Genomic DNA, 16,484 nt, shown 5'->3' with positions numbered 1-16,484 from the left:
GACTTGACTTGACTTGTCCAAGAAAAAAATACTTGGGACTTACTTGAGACTTGCACATGTGTGACTTGGTCCCATCTCTGAGACCGACTCTGAATATCGTGTGCAATCTGTCCAACGGAAGGGCGTGACGTCATGGGCAGGGTGACGTAGCGACCAGGAAGCTATAAATGCACGTACTGCTCAACTGGCTTCAGCTTCGAGTAGGGAAGCAAGCACCGGCAGGGGTGCCGGGAGTATGGCTCTGCGACACAGCGTCTCGTTCCTTCAAGGAACCAGGGTTACATTCGTAACCTAAAGACGTTACTTTTCAGGAACTCGAGCTGCGTCGAGCGCTTTGGGGAACGATGTGCCCACGCTGCCAGACTACCAAATCCCTGCCTAGTGTGTATCAGAAGAGCACAGCTAAGACGAGAGAACAGAAGAGCCCGGAGTGGCTCGCATATCAAGGTCATAAAATCTGACATGTAGAGGGCGCGGACCACCCCACAGCGTTGCAGAGGTCCAAGAGGGACACGCCTGCTGAAAAGGCCCTAGAGGCCGCAATACCCTGAGTGGAGTGAGCCTTGGCTCCCAAAGGAATGGGAAGACCAGAGGACTCATAGGATACGTTGATAGCCTCGACTATCTAACGACTTAGGGTCTGCATGGAGGCAGGAGAACCCTTCTTAGGAGGACTGTAGCAAACAAGCAATTGGTCAGATTTTCTCCACAGGGCAGCTCTGTGGGCGTGTGTGTCCAGATGACCGAACTGAGCCGGCATGTGGCGTGGGCATCTCCCACCCAGATGCAACGAGGGAGGAAATTCTGGAATGGGGCCGCCTGCTTCCGTGCCTCCTGGAACCTGTCGACGACAGTATTGACTGTGTCGCCAAACAGGCCAGAAGGCTGAAGCGGGCCGTCCAGGAGGCAGACCCTGTCTCTTTCTTTAATTTCTGACAGGGTCAGCCATAAATGCCTCTCCGCGGCCACTAAGGCTGTCATAGACCGCCCAATAGTGCGAGCGGTGACTCACACTATTGTAAGTGGTGACTGTCAGTTTGTGCACGTGTGACAGGATTTTTACAGCCAGACGATGAACATAATTAACAGCAATTTATTATATGATGCAGTCAGACTTGTAGGAATATTTGTTAGTTCTGTTTGTTGATTCAGGGTTAGCATCATCTGAGGTCCTCTGAGGGGTCAGCATCATCTCTTCTCAGGTGTTCTGGATCCAGACTGGAGCTTGTGTAAATCCCATGGCAAAATATGGAAACAAATAGAGACATCATTAGCATAGTTTCCCAACTCAAGCTCCGTGCTTTACTGTCAAATGTGCATTACCAAGAAATAAATGTGAAATATTACTAGTAACTACACTTTTTATTGCAAAACTATAATAATTTTATTATATAATTATCTTTATTTTTAATACCCCCACACACCACTCCAGCGCTACCAAATCTGCTTCTGGCATCACCATCTGTATTCTGTAGAACTCTCACAAATTACCATTTCTATAAAGTAAATTTTTAACAGAAGCATGTCATTTACATTAAAGAAAGTTTCAGGAACAATTTTATGTATTATTTGTGTAATTTTAGGGATGAAACGTACATGAAACTAGTGAAAAAAAAACATAAGAGACAGCGTTCAGCTGCTTGACAGTTGAGCTGCTGCCCTGATTCCATTGTGACTTCCTCTGTTCCAGTTCAGCACGTGCACCCATTAAAACATGTAGAAGTCAAGTATTTTCAAAATATATTTCAATATATTTAACAGTACTTCAGATATGTCAGATGTCTATTTATTTCTTCACTAGATTCTTCACATCTAATTTTGGGCTAAATTTGGACTAAATCAGATGGATGTTAAACGTCGATTTTTTTCACTATATTTTGACCAAATCCGACGGACCAAACAAGGACAAATTTTCGACGTCGATAATATAAATATATACAGTCATGGCCTAAAGTTTTGAAAGTGACATAAATTTTTTCCACGTGTTTCTATAGTTTACTGAAAAACAATGATAAGCATATCATAAGTTTTAAATGCTTTTATTGACTAAAAAAATATAGTGGGTCAGTTTTTACAATGTTGGACCTTGTTCTGCATAACCTCTGCAATTTTCTCTGGCATTCTGGATATTAGTTTCTGGGCCAAATTCTGACTCATGGCAATCCATTCTTGCCTTAGTTTTTGGAGTTGATCACAATTTGTGGGCTTCTGCTTGTCTGACCACTCGCCTTTGAGGACTGACCACTCTCTTTGGTTCTCTATGGGATTGAGATCCGGGGAGCTGCTTGGCCATGGATCCAAAATTGCAATGTAATGATCTTCGAGCCACTTCTTTATCACTCTAGCTGTATGACATGGTGCTCCATCTTGCTGGAAAACACACAGATCATCACCAGATTTCTCATGGATTGTTGAAAGAAGTCGCTCGTACAGGACTTTTTGATTCCATTCTTTATTCCTGGCAGAGTTTTTTTTTTTTATGGGGCAGAATTATGAGAGAGCAATATGTTTGCAAAAATAATAACTGCGTCTAAAATCATACTACCCTTTTACTTTCCTTTCAATGCTGTTTTTATACATTTCAGAAACTATAAAAGTCAGAGTTTGCTAAACAGTCGATCAGCGAATAAAGTAGTTTGAGGATATCCATAAGAACCAGATCTCATAAAATTTGGTTCATGCATTAAACAGTAATTAGTCCCATACTAGCAAAATGTATTAAATTTTTTCCTCTTCAAGGGAGTGAGACGCAAGATCTCAGAACTTATACCATCAGTGCTGGTCTCGCATTTAAGCTTGAGTGCAGTGAAACACAGAATGTGAGCTGGAGCCGTGTTCCTGATCAGAGGCTGGAAAGCATCAGTGGAATAAACATTCAGGGAGACGCGCTATGGTTTCTACCTGCTGACCTCTCCCACAGCGGATCCTACTCCTGTCTCACCAGGTATGATGCAATTCACAAAGTTGTTTAGTTTTGTCCCAATAAGGTCCACTTAGAATGTTGAAAATGCTCACTTGGTCATTCAAAATGGAATGTAATTATTTTAACACTCTCTTAGCATTAATGTCCTCCTCTTGTTTCTGTATTGACATTGATTCCTTTGAATGAACATTGAATACTCTGCATTGATGTTTTAAGCTGTTGTATGAAGGTAAAATGACATCATAAAGATTTGCATGCGCGGGGTAATATTTGTGGAAGTGTAGGAAGTTTTTCTTGCACTTAAATCACAATTTACACCTTAACAAAGCTTCTCTTGCGCATGCAAATTTAATTTATGCTTCCATTCTTATGTACACTTTAGCCTTTAAATATTACCCTGCACATGCAAATCTTCATGACGTCATTTTACCTTCATAGTGCTGTATGTAGGATAGACACTGAGTGGTTGAACTAGGTATTGCAGTCAAAATTAAAAATATCGGAGAGTTTTTTTCACCCGACCCCTCCTCCTGAGACTTGATGCTCACACAGGTTGCCAGATTGATGAAACAAACAGGAACGAGTGCACTTGATGATAAATGAAATTAAATACACTGTGTTGTCTGCCATGCATGCAACTAGCATGTTTCTTAAATATCTGCAAACATATGGTATTTTTATGCTTTAGTAGAGTCAAAATCTTACATAAAGCACCTTTAAGTTCAGATGCTTAAACCATCAATCAATATGTTCAGAATAAGCCGTTTATGCAGTTTTGTTTTCACTAGGATGGAAGTTCTGAAACATTACAGTATTGTACCATGATGCTTTATTTTTTTGATTACTGAAATCTTACTGAAAAACATGTTGGATACTTGTTGTGAAAAAATCCTCGGATCAAATTATACAAAATGAGGTATAGAGCATAAAGATGCAAACATAAATTAAAAACGGTAACACTTTCCTTTATATATAATGCACTATAAAAGTATTTTTAATGCATTCATTTTGCATTGTAGTTATAATTCATTGCATGATCTCATTGCTATTTGTAACCACAGTTATAATAATACTTATTGCACTTTCAGAAAATATAATGCATTAAAACATGTAACAAGAACATATTTTAATGAATTACATCTTTGGTTACAATTATTTATCAAAATATTTAATGCATTACAACATACATGAATGCATTATATATAAAGGCTTCAAACTAAATATTATGAAAAGCACCTTTGCATTGTATGTTCTCTGTTCAGTATACCCTCATTGCCATTCTTTCATCCCAACTGTTGTTCTATATTGCAGAAATGGCAATGAAACCTGGAAAACAATATTTGATGTCTCCGTTGAAAATAAAACATGCCCCAGGTTGAACAGAAAAAAAGAATTAATGAGCACAAAGGACATCACTTGTTTGCTTCCACACATCTTTGAGATAGACCCTCAGGCTCAAGTGACCTGGAGAAATGTAAGACACAATCATAAACGGATCTGAATTCAAACAATTACTGCATAGGACCAACATGCTAAAAATGACAAAAATCTTTAAACTAATAGTTTATGCAAAACAATGAAAATTCGCTGAAAATGTCCTCACCCTCAGGCCATCCAAGATGTAGATGAGTTTGTTTCTTCATCAGATTTGGAAAAATGTAGCATCACATCACTTGCTCAGCAATGGATCCTCTTCAATGAATGGGTGCCATCAGAATAAGAGTCAAAACAGCTGATAAAACCATCACAATAATCCACAGCACTCCAGTCCATCAGTTAACATCTGGAGAAGACAAAAGCTGCTTGTTTTGAAGAAACAAATCCATGATCCATCATTAAGACACCTTTAACTTCAAATCATTGTTTCTGTTTAAAACATTTTCTATCCACAATAATGCTTCCTTTAAATGAAAATGTCATCTGGTCTGAATCAGGAGAGAAATCTGCACAGATAAAGAACTGTTTACAAGCCTAAACGGCTCTAAACAAATATGGCTGGATTTTGATGTGAGAGACAACAGGATATGACTTTGTTTTACTGGAGGAAGCGTTATTATGGATTATGGATTTATATTTTAGCTGGAAGCAACAGTTTAAGGTTAAAAACATCTTAATGATGGATTTATTTCTTTTGTCTTCACAAGACATAACTGATAGGCTGGAGTGGATTATTTGGGGATTATTGTGATGTTTTTATCAGCTGTTTGGACTCATTTTCAAAAAACAGCTAAAGACTCATCTTTTTCGCCAGCACTTAACCAACTAATACTAGCACTTACCTTTTCCTCTCTTGTCTTTCATATTTAAAAAACAAAAACAAAAACACCTGGCTATGTGTTCTGTACTAGACTAACTGAGACTGGTGATGGCACTTGTATACTGTTGTTGTTCTCTTGTTGATCTGATTGCTTCTGTTGTTTTCATTTGTAAGTCACTTTGGATAAAAGCGTCTGCTAAATGATTAAATGTAAATCTCATTCTGACGGCACCCATTTACTGCAGAGCATCTATTGATGAGACACTGATGCAATGTTACACTTCTTCAAATAGGATAAATAAACCAAATCACATCTTGGATGCAAATATACGTGTTAAAGTTTAAGTTTTCACTTTTGGATGAAATCTTCCTTTAATGCTTCTCTTGTGATTAAGATTACTTTTTTTATAAATAGCAAACAAAAAAGACACCAAAACATTGCTAAAGTCATCAGTATGTCAAGCTTAGTTGGTTTGGGAGTTCCTTACAAACATACAATTATAACTTAGAGCACTTTCACGTTCCCATTTAAACATAATCATTGCTAAATCCATGCATGTCTGTACATGTACAGTACATTGTAATTGTTTTGACTGCTAAATGGTTTGTTTTTCTCTCTCTTTAGAACTGCCACCCACTCAATGTCACAAACAGTAAGGTTTTACCGATAAACAGATCCAAAGACATGATTGGACTCTATACATGCTTTGTGAGCTTTACTTTTGGAGGGCAGAATTACTCTGCTGCCCAGACTACAGAAATCTACAGCCGCTCTAAGGATTATGGTAAATTACTATTTGAAATTTAAAAGGATTCTAAAGGCTCTGTTTCAAATCCTATAGTGAGTTGCATGCCTATTAGCTTAGTCTACTATTATAATACACTCTTGAGGGAACATAAAGTATGTCCAGTACCGTAAGGTTCAAGATAAAAGGTATCTTTCTGCCTTATTTAGCCATAATGGTTCACACACACACACACACACACACACTTTATTTTCAGTTAGTTGCTTTTCCTATTTTCATTTTTCATTCAGTTTAACTTGATGTTTTAAAATAAGTAAAACTTAAAAAAAAAAATAATAATAATAATAATAATATATATATATATATATATATATATATATATATATATATATATATATATATATATATATATATATATATACTGTATAGACATATAAAAATAACAAAAAAAAGACAAAATCAGACCGCAGTTTTATTAAAACTTTAACTGAAATTAAAATTAAAATACAAATATATAAACTATTTAAAAATTCTAATAAAAACTATTTAAAAATAATATCTCAGTTAAACCAAAATAACCCTGCTTAGAATCCATTGAGAAAAACATCTAGTCAACTACATTTGATGATAAATAATAATAAAGGCTTTATTAATATTTACTTCGGACCAAGAGATGGAAGTATAAAGCTGAAGTGAAAATGTTCAGATTGAGAGAGTTTCTGTGCTTTGATCAATGATGCAATAAATGTGTTTCGTTAACAGTGGTGACAAAGCCTGAAATCATCTACCCAAAAGAAGAAACACAAAAAGTAACACTTGGTGAGTGATAATGATGACGATGATATTGTAACTTGTGTCATTTAATCTCTTCTGCTGCTGTATGTGTGCATTCAGTTCTTAATTCATTTATTTGTGTTTTAAAAGAATAGTTGAAGAGTTTACCTAAAGATGGAAACAGTTTGCTCCCTCTCAGGCCATACAAGATAAGGATGAGGTTGTTTCTTCATCAGATTTGGAGAAATGTAGCATTGCATCAGTGTCTCATCAATGGATGCTCTGCAGTGAATGGGTGCCGTCAGAATGAGAGTCCAAACAGCTGATAAAAACATCACAATAATCCACAAGTAATCCACACCACTCCAGTCCATCGGTTAATCTCTTGAAAAGACAAAAACTGTGTTTGTAAAAATGTTTTTAACTTTAAACTGTTGCTTCAGTCCAAGATACGAGTCCATAATCTATAGTAATGCTTCCTTCAGTGAAAAAGTCCTCAGGGCTGAATCAGGAGAGAAATCTGCACAAATCAAGCATCGTTTACAGGGCAAAACAGTTATATATATAAATGTGTGTGTGTCTGGATTGTGATGAGAGAGAAACCATGATTTGGACTTTTTCACTGAAGGAAGCATTATTATGGATTATGGAATTATAAAATGGATTACTGAACTGAAAGCAAAAGTATGAAGTTAAAAACGTCTTAAATCTGATGAAGAAACAAACTACATCTTGGATGGCCTGAGGGGTAGTACATTTGCATTTTGGGGGGAAACTAGCCCTAAGTTTGAGAAATGAATTGGAATTTCAATTCTGATCAAGCCTGATGTAAATGAGCATGTGCAGTATGTGTGTGAAGAGCACAGTAACGTTCATGTCATCAGGGGTGGATTTTATTATTTGGGGGCTCCAGGCAAAATATAGGAATCGGGCTCTATATATTTGCACACACTTACCTAGATCAGCCTTGAGGCTCCTTTTTTGTTGTGATGCTTGCTGCTGCACAATGGTGCCCAACATTTATATCCAAAGTTTTTTTAATTTTTCATGCAAATGTTATAATGGCTTTCTTTCAATTCGACCACAAAAAAAGCAATCAACTAGTTTTCACAAAAAAGCAGTTTTCACAAAATCAAAAGAAATTATAAAATGATAAACATTACAATTGAGACACAGAAGAGATAAGTTGGACGTATAAATTATTAAATTAATTTAAAACATGGGGTTGTCACGGCTTACGCTGCTGGAAGGAACACGGAGCCGAGGGATAAACGAAACAAGGATTTATTAAATCAAACATAAGCAAGGTGAGTAGCAAATAACAGGTGGCAAGTGGCAAGTGGAAAGTAACAGGTAACAAGTGGACAAGTAGACAAGTTGACAAGTAACAGGTAGACGAGTAACTAGGAACGAGTAACGAGTAGACCCGACAAAACAGAACTGAAAGGACAAGGCATTTATACAAGCGATAATAGGCAAAACACAGGTGGATGGAATGACTAAATTAACAGGGACATGGAACACATGCGGAAATGACTAGACACACCTGGGAACTAATCAAACCACATAGAGACAGAAACTGGGTCACAGGGGCAAAAACACAAAAATGAGTCCAGGTGTGTGACAGTACTCCCCCCTCCCGGTAGGTGCGTCCTCGCACCGTAGAAACAGCAAAGGGAGGCGTGGGTGGGAACTTGGGAGGAGGTTCCGGTGGAGGACAGCCTCCCAGGAGGGGGCCAGCAGACAGGGACTACAGAGGAAGGAGCCAGGGAGGAGATGACGGAGGGAGGAGCCAGGGAGGAGACAGGAAGGATCTGAAGCAGGAGGTACCCAGCAGGACCCAGGCCACAGCCATAACGGCCCAAGGTGGGGCCGACGGTGGAAGGAGCCATGGAGGAGGAATGGTCACCGACTCCAGGGACTCGACCCACGGCAACGGAGCAAGTGGAGGAGGAGCCCGAGGCGGAGAGCCGAAGAGCCAGGGTGACGGGGAGGAGCCGGAGGTCCTAGGCGGAACTGATGGCTCTGGTGACTGACGCGGCGATGTGGATCCGGAAGGCCGCGGTGAGGCCAGAGTGACCGAGGACTGAGGTGTAGCCGAGGGGATGAAGGAGCCTGACGGAGCCAGAGGGACGGAGGGATGAGGCGAAGCCGGAGGAGTGGAGTCCCGAGGCATAGGATGGATGACGCCAAACCAAGGCGGAGCCGGAGGGACGAGGGAGCCAGGCAGAGCCTGCGGACTGCCGGGCCACGGCGGAGAGGAAGGAGCTAGGAGCCATGGTGGAGCCGACGGGTCAACGGGCCGAGGCGGAGTCCAGGCCTCAGAGGCTGGAGGTGGAGGTGAGGGAGACGCCGACCAAGGCGTCGCTGGAGGATGGCGGTCCCGCTGAGCTCGCACCACAATGATGGTAGGCTGAGGGCGAGCTGAGGGGCAGCCAGACAACAGCGGAGGAGGAGGCAGGAGTGGGTGGGAGGGTGGGAATTTTGGAGGAGCAGGCATTGGAGTAAGCTCTGGAGCTGGAGCCCTTCCTGGGCTTAACGGAGGATCAGGAGCCCGTCCTGGGCTTAACGGAGGATCAGGAGCTCGTCCTGGGCTTAAAGGAGGATCAGGAGCCCGTCCTGGGCTTAATGGGGAAACAGGAGCCCGTCCTGGGCTTAACGGGGAATCAGGAGCCCTTCCTGGGCTTAACAGAGGATCAGGAGCCCGTCCTGGGCTTACAGGAGGATCAGGAGCCCGTCCTGGGCTTAACGGGGGAACAGGAGCCCGTCCTGGGCTTAACGGGGAATCAGGAGCCCTTCCTGGGCTTAACAGAGGATCAGGAGCCCGTCCTGGGCTTACAGGAGGATCAGGAGCCCGTCCTGGGCTTAACGGAAGATCAGGAGCCCTTCCTGGGCTTAACGGAAGATCAGGAGCCCTTCCTGGGCTTAACAGAGGATCAGGAGCCCGTCCTGGGCTTAACAGGGGAACAGGAGCCCGTCCTGGGCTTAACCGAGGATCTGGCATAGGTGAATTGGAAACCCCCTCATTTTGACCCATTTGGCGCTCCACATTTTGCTCCCTCGTGGTGGACAGTGTCGCCGGCTCTCGCACCTGGTCTGACGGGTTGCTCTCTTGCTCTCCGTCATCGGTGGGCTCGGGCTTATGCCTCGTACCGTGGGGAGATTGTAGGCTGGGCTCTGGGTCCAGAGTGGACCTGGCGAGATCCTCCATTGGGCCGACCGTGAGAGGTGACCCATTTCTCACCAGATTCCACTCTATGAATGCGGCGAAATCCTCCCGAGGACCATCTTCGGGCGACAACGCTCTGCACCTGGAGTTCAGGCCGACGTGATAAAAAGCGCGTGGTCCGGGTAGCTGGTGGCATTAGCTATCAAGAGAAACCGTCTGGTATGGTCCTCGAGAGACAGTCCCTCCTGCTCCAGCAGGAGGAGGAGGTATTCGGGGCGATGACATGACACACTACGGAAAGAAAAAGACTGTGAAAAAACGGAAAACAAAACGGAGGGAAAACACGCAGTCTTCTAACTTTTTAGGTCGGGTCTTCTGTCACGGCTTACGCTGCTGGAAGGAACACGGAGCCGAGGGATAAACGAAACAAGGATTTATTAAATCAAACATAAGCAAGGTGAGTAGCAAATAACAGGTGGCAAGTGGCAAGTGGCAAGTAACAGGTAACAAGTGGACAAGTAGACAAGTTGACAAGTAACAGGTAGACGAGTAACTAGGAACGAGTAACGAGTAGACCCGACAAAACAGAACTGAAAGGACAAGGCATTTATACAAGGGATAATAGGCAAAACACAGGTGGATGGAATGACTAAATTAACAGGGACATGGAACACATGCGGAAATGACTAGACACACCTGGGAACTAATCAAACCACATAGAGACAGAAACTGGGTCACAGGGGCAAAAACACACAAAATGAGTCCAGGTGTGTGACAGGGGTTATGTTGGTGGATTTTCACATTGTTGATATGGAAGGTCAGAAATACAGCGCTTTCCCCGGTAAGAATGCAACGCAGCTCATAAATGCTACTTTATCCGATAAAATAAAAATATCAACAACTTTTCTGAAGACAGCTGGTTCCCTTTATTCATTCATTCATGTAAAAATTTTGTGAATTAGTGAGAATGAGAAAAACATAGCTTATGTTGTGGAGGAAAGTCCACTGAAGAGTTACCAGCGTACGCCTGTGTGCCAAAGGCTGTCTAATTCTAAACTTTAAAATACACTTATTTTAGTTATTTTAATGACAAATTTAAATGAAAAAGAAAAAAAAAGAAATGTAAATTTTACATTTACACACCTAAGAATTTTATCAACCAAACAAGAAACCGCGTATGCATACTCTAATTCATACCTGTCAACACTCCCGTTTTTCCCGGGAGTCTCCCGTATTTCACACCCATCTCCCGCCCCCCTCCCGTTTTGTTATTTCTCCCGGGAAACTCCCGTAATTTGTATGGCCCTACCTCGTTATATGAATAATCACATCACATTATTTCAAGGTTGTCCAGTTGCAAGATCTTGTATGAAACGCATCCTACTTACACAATTGATACATCATACAATTTTGAACCCATTTGTGACCTCAACCTGGCAACCTACAGCTCTGTTGCGCAGTTCATATCTGCGCAGGTAGACGGGGGAATTTGAATCAAGCGTCACTAAAAATGCCATTAGAAAGCTCAGGTGGTGCTATGGCAAAAAAAAAAAAACTAAATATTGCTGCAAATATAACAACAGCTGGTCGGAGGAATTTAATTTCTTATCACGAAGCAGCATCGACAATTCCCACGCTTTTTGCAAAGTATGTCGCACTGATTTCAGTATCGGACACGGTGGGAAAAACGATATAATGCAGCACAATAAATCCCAATGGCACAATCGCGCTGTGGAGGCACAAAGGGGCACAACCACGATTTCAAACTTTATCACTAAGAGACGGACGGAGGCAGAAACCGTTACAGAGTGAACTAAAAATGGCAATGTTGATAGCAAAAAAAAAAAGAAATCAATTTTCTTTTTGCGATGAATTCAATGCTAGTGTGGCAGGCTTGTTCCTGGATTCTGCCATAGCTAGAAAATACTCTGCTGTTTGCACCACAGTGTTTCCTTTTATGTAATATAAAATGTTATAATAAAGATAAATAAAAAATAAACATGAATAAGTCTTTACACACAATAATTCTTATTAATATTAATATTCTTATTAATAATTATCTATTATGTATTTACTTGTGTATTTAACTTGCCCCTGACCCGCCCCAAACCCAACCCCCATCTGTCGAGTCCCACCCCCGACACCCAGCCGCCCCGCCCCCCGAAGTCTCCCGGATTTCCGTAACCAAATGTTGACAGGTATGCTCTAATTGGGTCCTTAATAAGTAAGCAGCATTTAAAACAATAAACATATGATACACACTGTCATACAATATTTTAATACAGATTAGAATACATGATATTTTCATTTCCTACAAGCAGGGTACACGAGAAGTGTGTTCAACTTGGACACGCAGACAGTTGTTGTGGTGATAAACACTGTAAAAAGCAACCGTGTATGTGTCAGTGCTTAATGCGCATCCCGTATATGAAAAGCATTTTAGGGGGTTCTTGGTATTTGTGGGCCCACAGCAATTGCCTACCTTTGCCTAATGGGTAAGTCCACCTCTGCGTGTTATTACAGGTGAAAGTTACATTCTGAACTGCAAAGCTCTTGTTGGGAAGAACGACGGTGGAGAAACTCTTATCTACTGGTATAATGGCTTAAAAAATCTCGAACTGGACTACAACATAAGTATGTAAGTACATTTGCCATAGACTCCTTATGCATACATACTGTACATCTATCCATATTAGCTGTTTCAATAACTAATCGAATAGTCTACCATGACGCTTTAAGCTTGATGTCGACTAGTCGCTATAGAGGTCCTATAGAGGGCGCAACAGGATAAGAAATCTTTGAAGGACTTACACATTTACGCTCCATTTCCATCATTTAAAATTACAAATAAATGCATACTCTGAAAGCACTCCACAATTTAGAACGAGCAGAAATCTGTGAGAAATATAACAACCAAAAATAACAAAGACAAAAGATATGATAAAAATGAGCTGTTATAGGAGCAATAGCCATGTGGGTAGCGCTGTTCTTCTTTAAATTATATATAAATTATAAAAAAATAAAAATATGAATGGTATTATAACGTTATACTAAAACTTAAATTAAAATAATGGGGGAAACCCTTAAAATAACCTGTAGAAAGAAAAAACACATCTTAAGCACACAAAATAACATAAGTCGATTATGAACGACAAATTTTCGCTTTGAAAAATTATGTAATTGTGGCATCCATAATTGTAATCGCAACTAGAAATTCAATTAATTGTACAACCCTTATATATATATATATATATATATATATATATATATATTAGTGCTGTCAACTGATTAATCACGATTAATCGCATTCAAAATATTTTAAATATACTGCATATATTTATTATGTATTTATAGATGCACACACAAACATGTATATATATCTCAGAAAAATGTTTTATATATATTAAATATATTTATAAATTAATTAATATGTATATATATTAAATACATGTAAATATTTTCAAATATACGTGCCTGTCTGTATTTATATATTCATAATTAATATACACAGTATATGCACACATATATAAATAAAAACGTATTTTGGATGTGATTAATCATGTTTAATCAATTGACAGCATTAATATATGTATAATATAATATGTATGTATGTGTTTATATGAATATATATAGATAGAGATGTTTTTGATGATGTCCAACCACTTTGTTTCTGCATGTCTCTTTTCATCAGTGTGAAAGAGGGGGAGCGGGACTATATGCTGTCTACTCTATACATCCCAGAAGTCACAGAAGAACATTTATACAATAATTTCACCTGTGTCGTTTCGCACCCTGCAGGTTCAGATTTTGGAAATGTCTTGCTTATTCCTGGTGAGCTCTAGTTCATCTTTTACTCTTGTACATTATAAGTAAAAGTCTCCTCTCTTCTAACCTGCTTTCTGGTCTTTCTCTCTCCAGTGAGTCAGAATGAACGTTATTACTGGATCGGTGTTGGCCTGGTGGTTCTGCTCATATTACTGTGTGCAGTTGCGTTTCTCTTTAGAGTCGATCTGGTTCTGGCTTACAGGGCTGTTTGCTCGTCTTCTGCCATAAGCAGTGGTATGTTTTTTTTTTTTTCTTTTTCTCAGATTCATTTATTTTACTGACTGTTCTCTGTAGAGATGTTTTCATGTAGATTGACTTCAATGGCCATGTCAGTGATTTATTATGATTAATATAACTATTACAACTATATATATATATATGTATATATATATATAGTTGTATTTTTTGCATTGTGTTATTATTTCAATGACAGTTCTGGACATTTAAAATTGTTATTCTCATTATTGTAATGTATTTAAATGATTTTTAATTATAATTGTTTACTTTAATATAGTATTTCTGTTTTAAGTCAATCAAAATTAAACATAGTACAAAAAATACTACTATAATTAATGTTACAATTTCAATAAATTTTGAAATTATGAGAGTTTTAAATATATTATGAGAATTATTTATAATTCCCAGATTTAATTAATATTTGAAATTCTTTACAAAATCATCACATTCAAAATGATTAAACAAACCTGCTTGAATTGCATGATTTTATGATACAAGTATATATCTGCTATTCAATGTAATCCAACAATGTGATGATTTTGTGAACAAACCAGTTACACATATTTATTAAAGCTGGGAAACATTGCCTAAACATGTCCAAGTCAAATTTTACCTTAAAAAAAACAAAAACTAAAATCATTGCAATCATCTGATCATATAAAATAATTGCACATATTTTATTTCTATAATCAAATTTATTTTTTATTTAATTAAAAATAATTAAATTGTGATAATTCTTGTTATATTTGTATTGTTATGTTTTATTGTAATTTTATGTTTGTAAGTGTGGATTATTCTCATGCTTTATTTAAGATGGCAAGTCGTACGATGCGTATGTGAGTTACCTCCATGGTGATCAACACGGCTCAACTTCTGCAGTGACATTTGCATTGGATATCCTTCCTGCGGTGCTGGAGGACCTTTATGATTACAATCTCTTTATCAGTGGTCGTGATGGACTTCCTGGGGAAGGTAAACATCCTGTCACATGATCGCACTAACACAGCTCTAATGACACAAAGTAAAACCCTGTTCAACAAAAACAAAGTTTGAATTAAATAACTGAAAATTCTTTTAGAATTTTAAAGATTTGAAATTGTTTATGCAGCATTTGATAATGTCTATGCATTTGTATTACACAGCTTTAATATAAACTAATAAACCTAATGTGATGTATATTTGTCAGTCATGCAGAAATTAAACTGGTCAGGTTTCTGTAATAGTACTAAATAAAAATAACAACAACGCTTTTATAAACTATGCCTTGATTTCGAATGCAGAAACATGGCATCTATGTTTGATAAATGTGCATCATGATTAGTTTATAAAAATTCTGTAATCCAGTGTTAGTTTATTATCTTTGAGATACTCTTATCATTTTTATTTAAATTTAGAATCAGTTTTAATAAGTATTGTTTTTGTATTTTCATATATATATATATATCATTCTGACACCTTCAAATATTTCTCAAATTATCACAGATTATTCGCTATTGTTTAGAAAATGGTAATAAAATATGACAAGTTAAACTGTCAAAAAATTTAATCTTAATAATGTCAGATGACTTTGATAGAAAGGTACATAACAAAACATGCTCAGGTCAAAGTGTCAAATCAATTTTTTGGTACCAAATTTTGTAATGGATATTTTAAATGGAATTCAAATACTCTAAATCTTCAGGCCTAAGTATCTCCTTGACTGTTTATTGAAGCACAATCATACAAAAAAACAAGTGTTTGACATTAATCAACTCTCATTTTCAGCGGTGCACGAAGTCATTGCTGACACGATTAGCCGATGCAGAAGGCTAATCATTATCCTTACATCACAGAGCTGTTTGTCACCTCTAACCAACACCACCAAGAGCCTTTTACCAGATAAACTCCCCGTGTCAGATCATGATGTGCAAATGAAAGCAACAAACACTTCCTCTGATCAAATATGGGCCACTTACGCGCCGCAGGTGGGTCTCTATGAAGCTTTAGTGAAGCAGGGTCTGAAAGTCATCCTGGTGCAGGTGGAGGACAGTGTTGAAGAGGCTCTGCTGCCCGAATCTTTGCGATACATCATCCGCACCAAAGGCATCCTCAGATGGAGACAGGACGCCAGTCTTCAGGGCAACAGAATCTTTTGGAAACACATGCGCTATCAAATGCCTCCAGCGAAGCGGCAGAAGAACCCAGAGCTCACGGTGCTTTGAGATCTGTTTGACCGCAGATATAATCTACACAAGTATATAAACTCATTATGAAGTGTGTATTGATAACACCACTCAAGAAACACAACAATGCACACTTACTGTACACTGAAAAAAGATACTAAATTAAAAGCTAAAAGCTATTTTTTTAACAATTTTTTAAAGTAAGTCAATGTCATTTGTTTATTTAAATGTAGCTAAAATAAATGGACTGCAACAACTAAAAAAAAAAAAATTGTAAATTCAATTAATCTTTTTTTCAGCATAGGGGCTGTTCACACAGACTGCGTTTTTCCACTCCAATGTGCCACTTTTCCATTGTTTTCTATGTAAACACGCTAGAAGATTGCATAGG

At 38.7% G+C, this 16,484-nt stretch overlaps 2 protein-coding genes across 2 annotated transcripts in view; both read left to right on the top strand.

The window, feature by feature from the left end:
• The window catches only part of LOC132095556 (interleukin-1 receptor type 1-like), a 72,654-nt gene that overhangs the window by 16,127 nt on the left and 40,043 nt on the right, over nt 1–16,484 (top strand). The gene's annotated exons all lie outside the window — the stretch shown is intronic.
• Nucleotides 759–16,475, top strand: LOC132094830 (interleukin-1 receptor type 1-like). Its single transcript, XM_059499454.1, has 10 exons — nt 759–843; nt 2,710–2,944; nt 4,235–4,397; nt 5,806–5,965; nt 6,689–6,745; nt 12,393–12,507; nt 13,561–13,700; nt 13,788–13,928; nt 14,745–14,903; nt 15,696–16,475. The coding sequence occupies exons 1-10, from the start codon at nt 759–761 to the stop codon at nt 16,130–16,132; spliced, it is 1,692 nt and encodes a 563-aa protein (XP_059355437.1). The 3' UTR covers nt 16,133–16,475.

This window comes from Carassius carassius, chromosome 19, assembly GCF_963082965.1.
Source record: "Carassius carassius chromosome 19, fCarCar2.1, whole genome shotgun sequence".
Lineage (NCBI taxonomy): Eukaryota > Metazoa > Chordata > Actinopteri > Cypriniformes > Cyprinidae > Carassius > Carassius carassius.
Note: the sequence above shows the minus strand (reverse complement) of the source record. Positions and strands in the feature narration are given on the sequence as shown.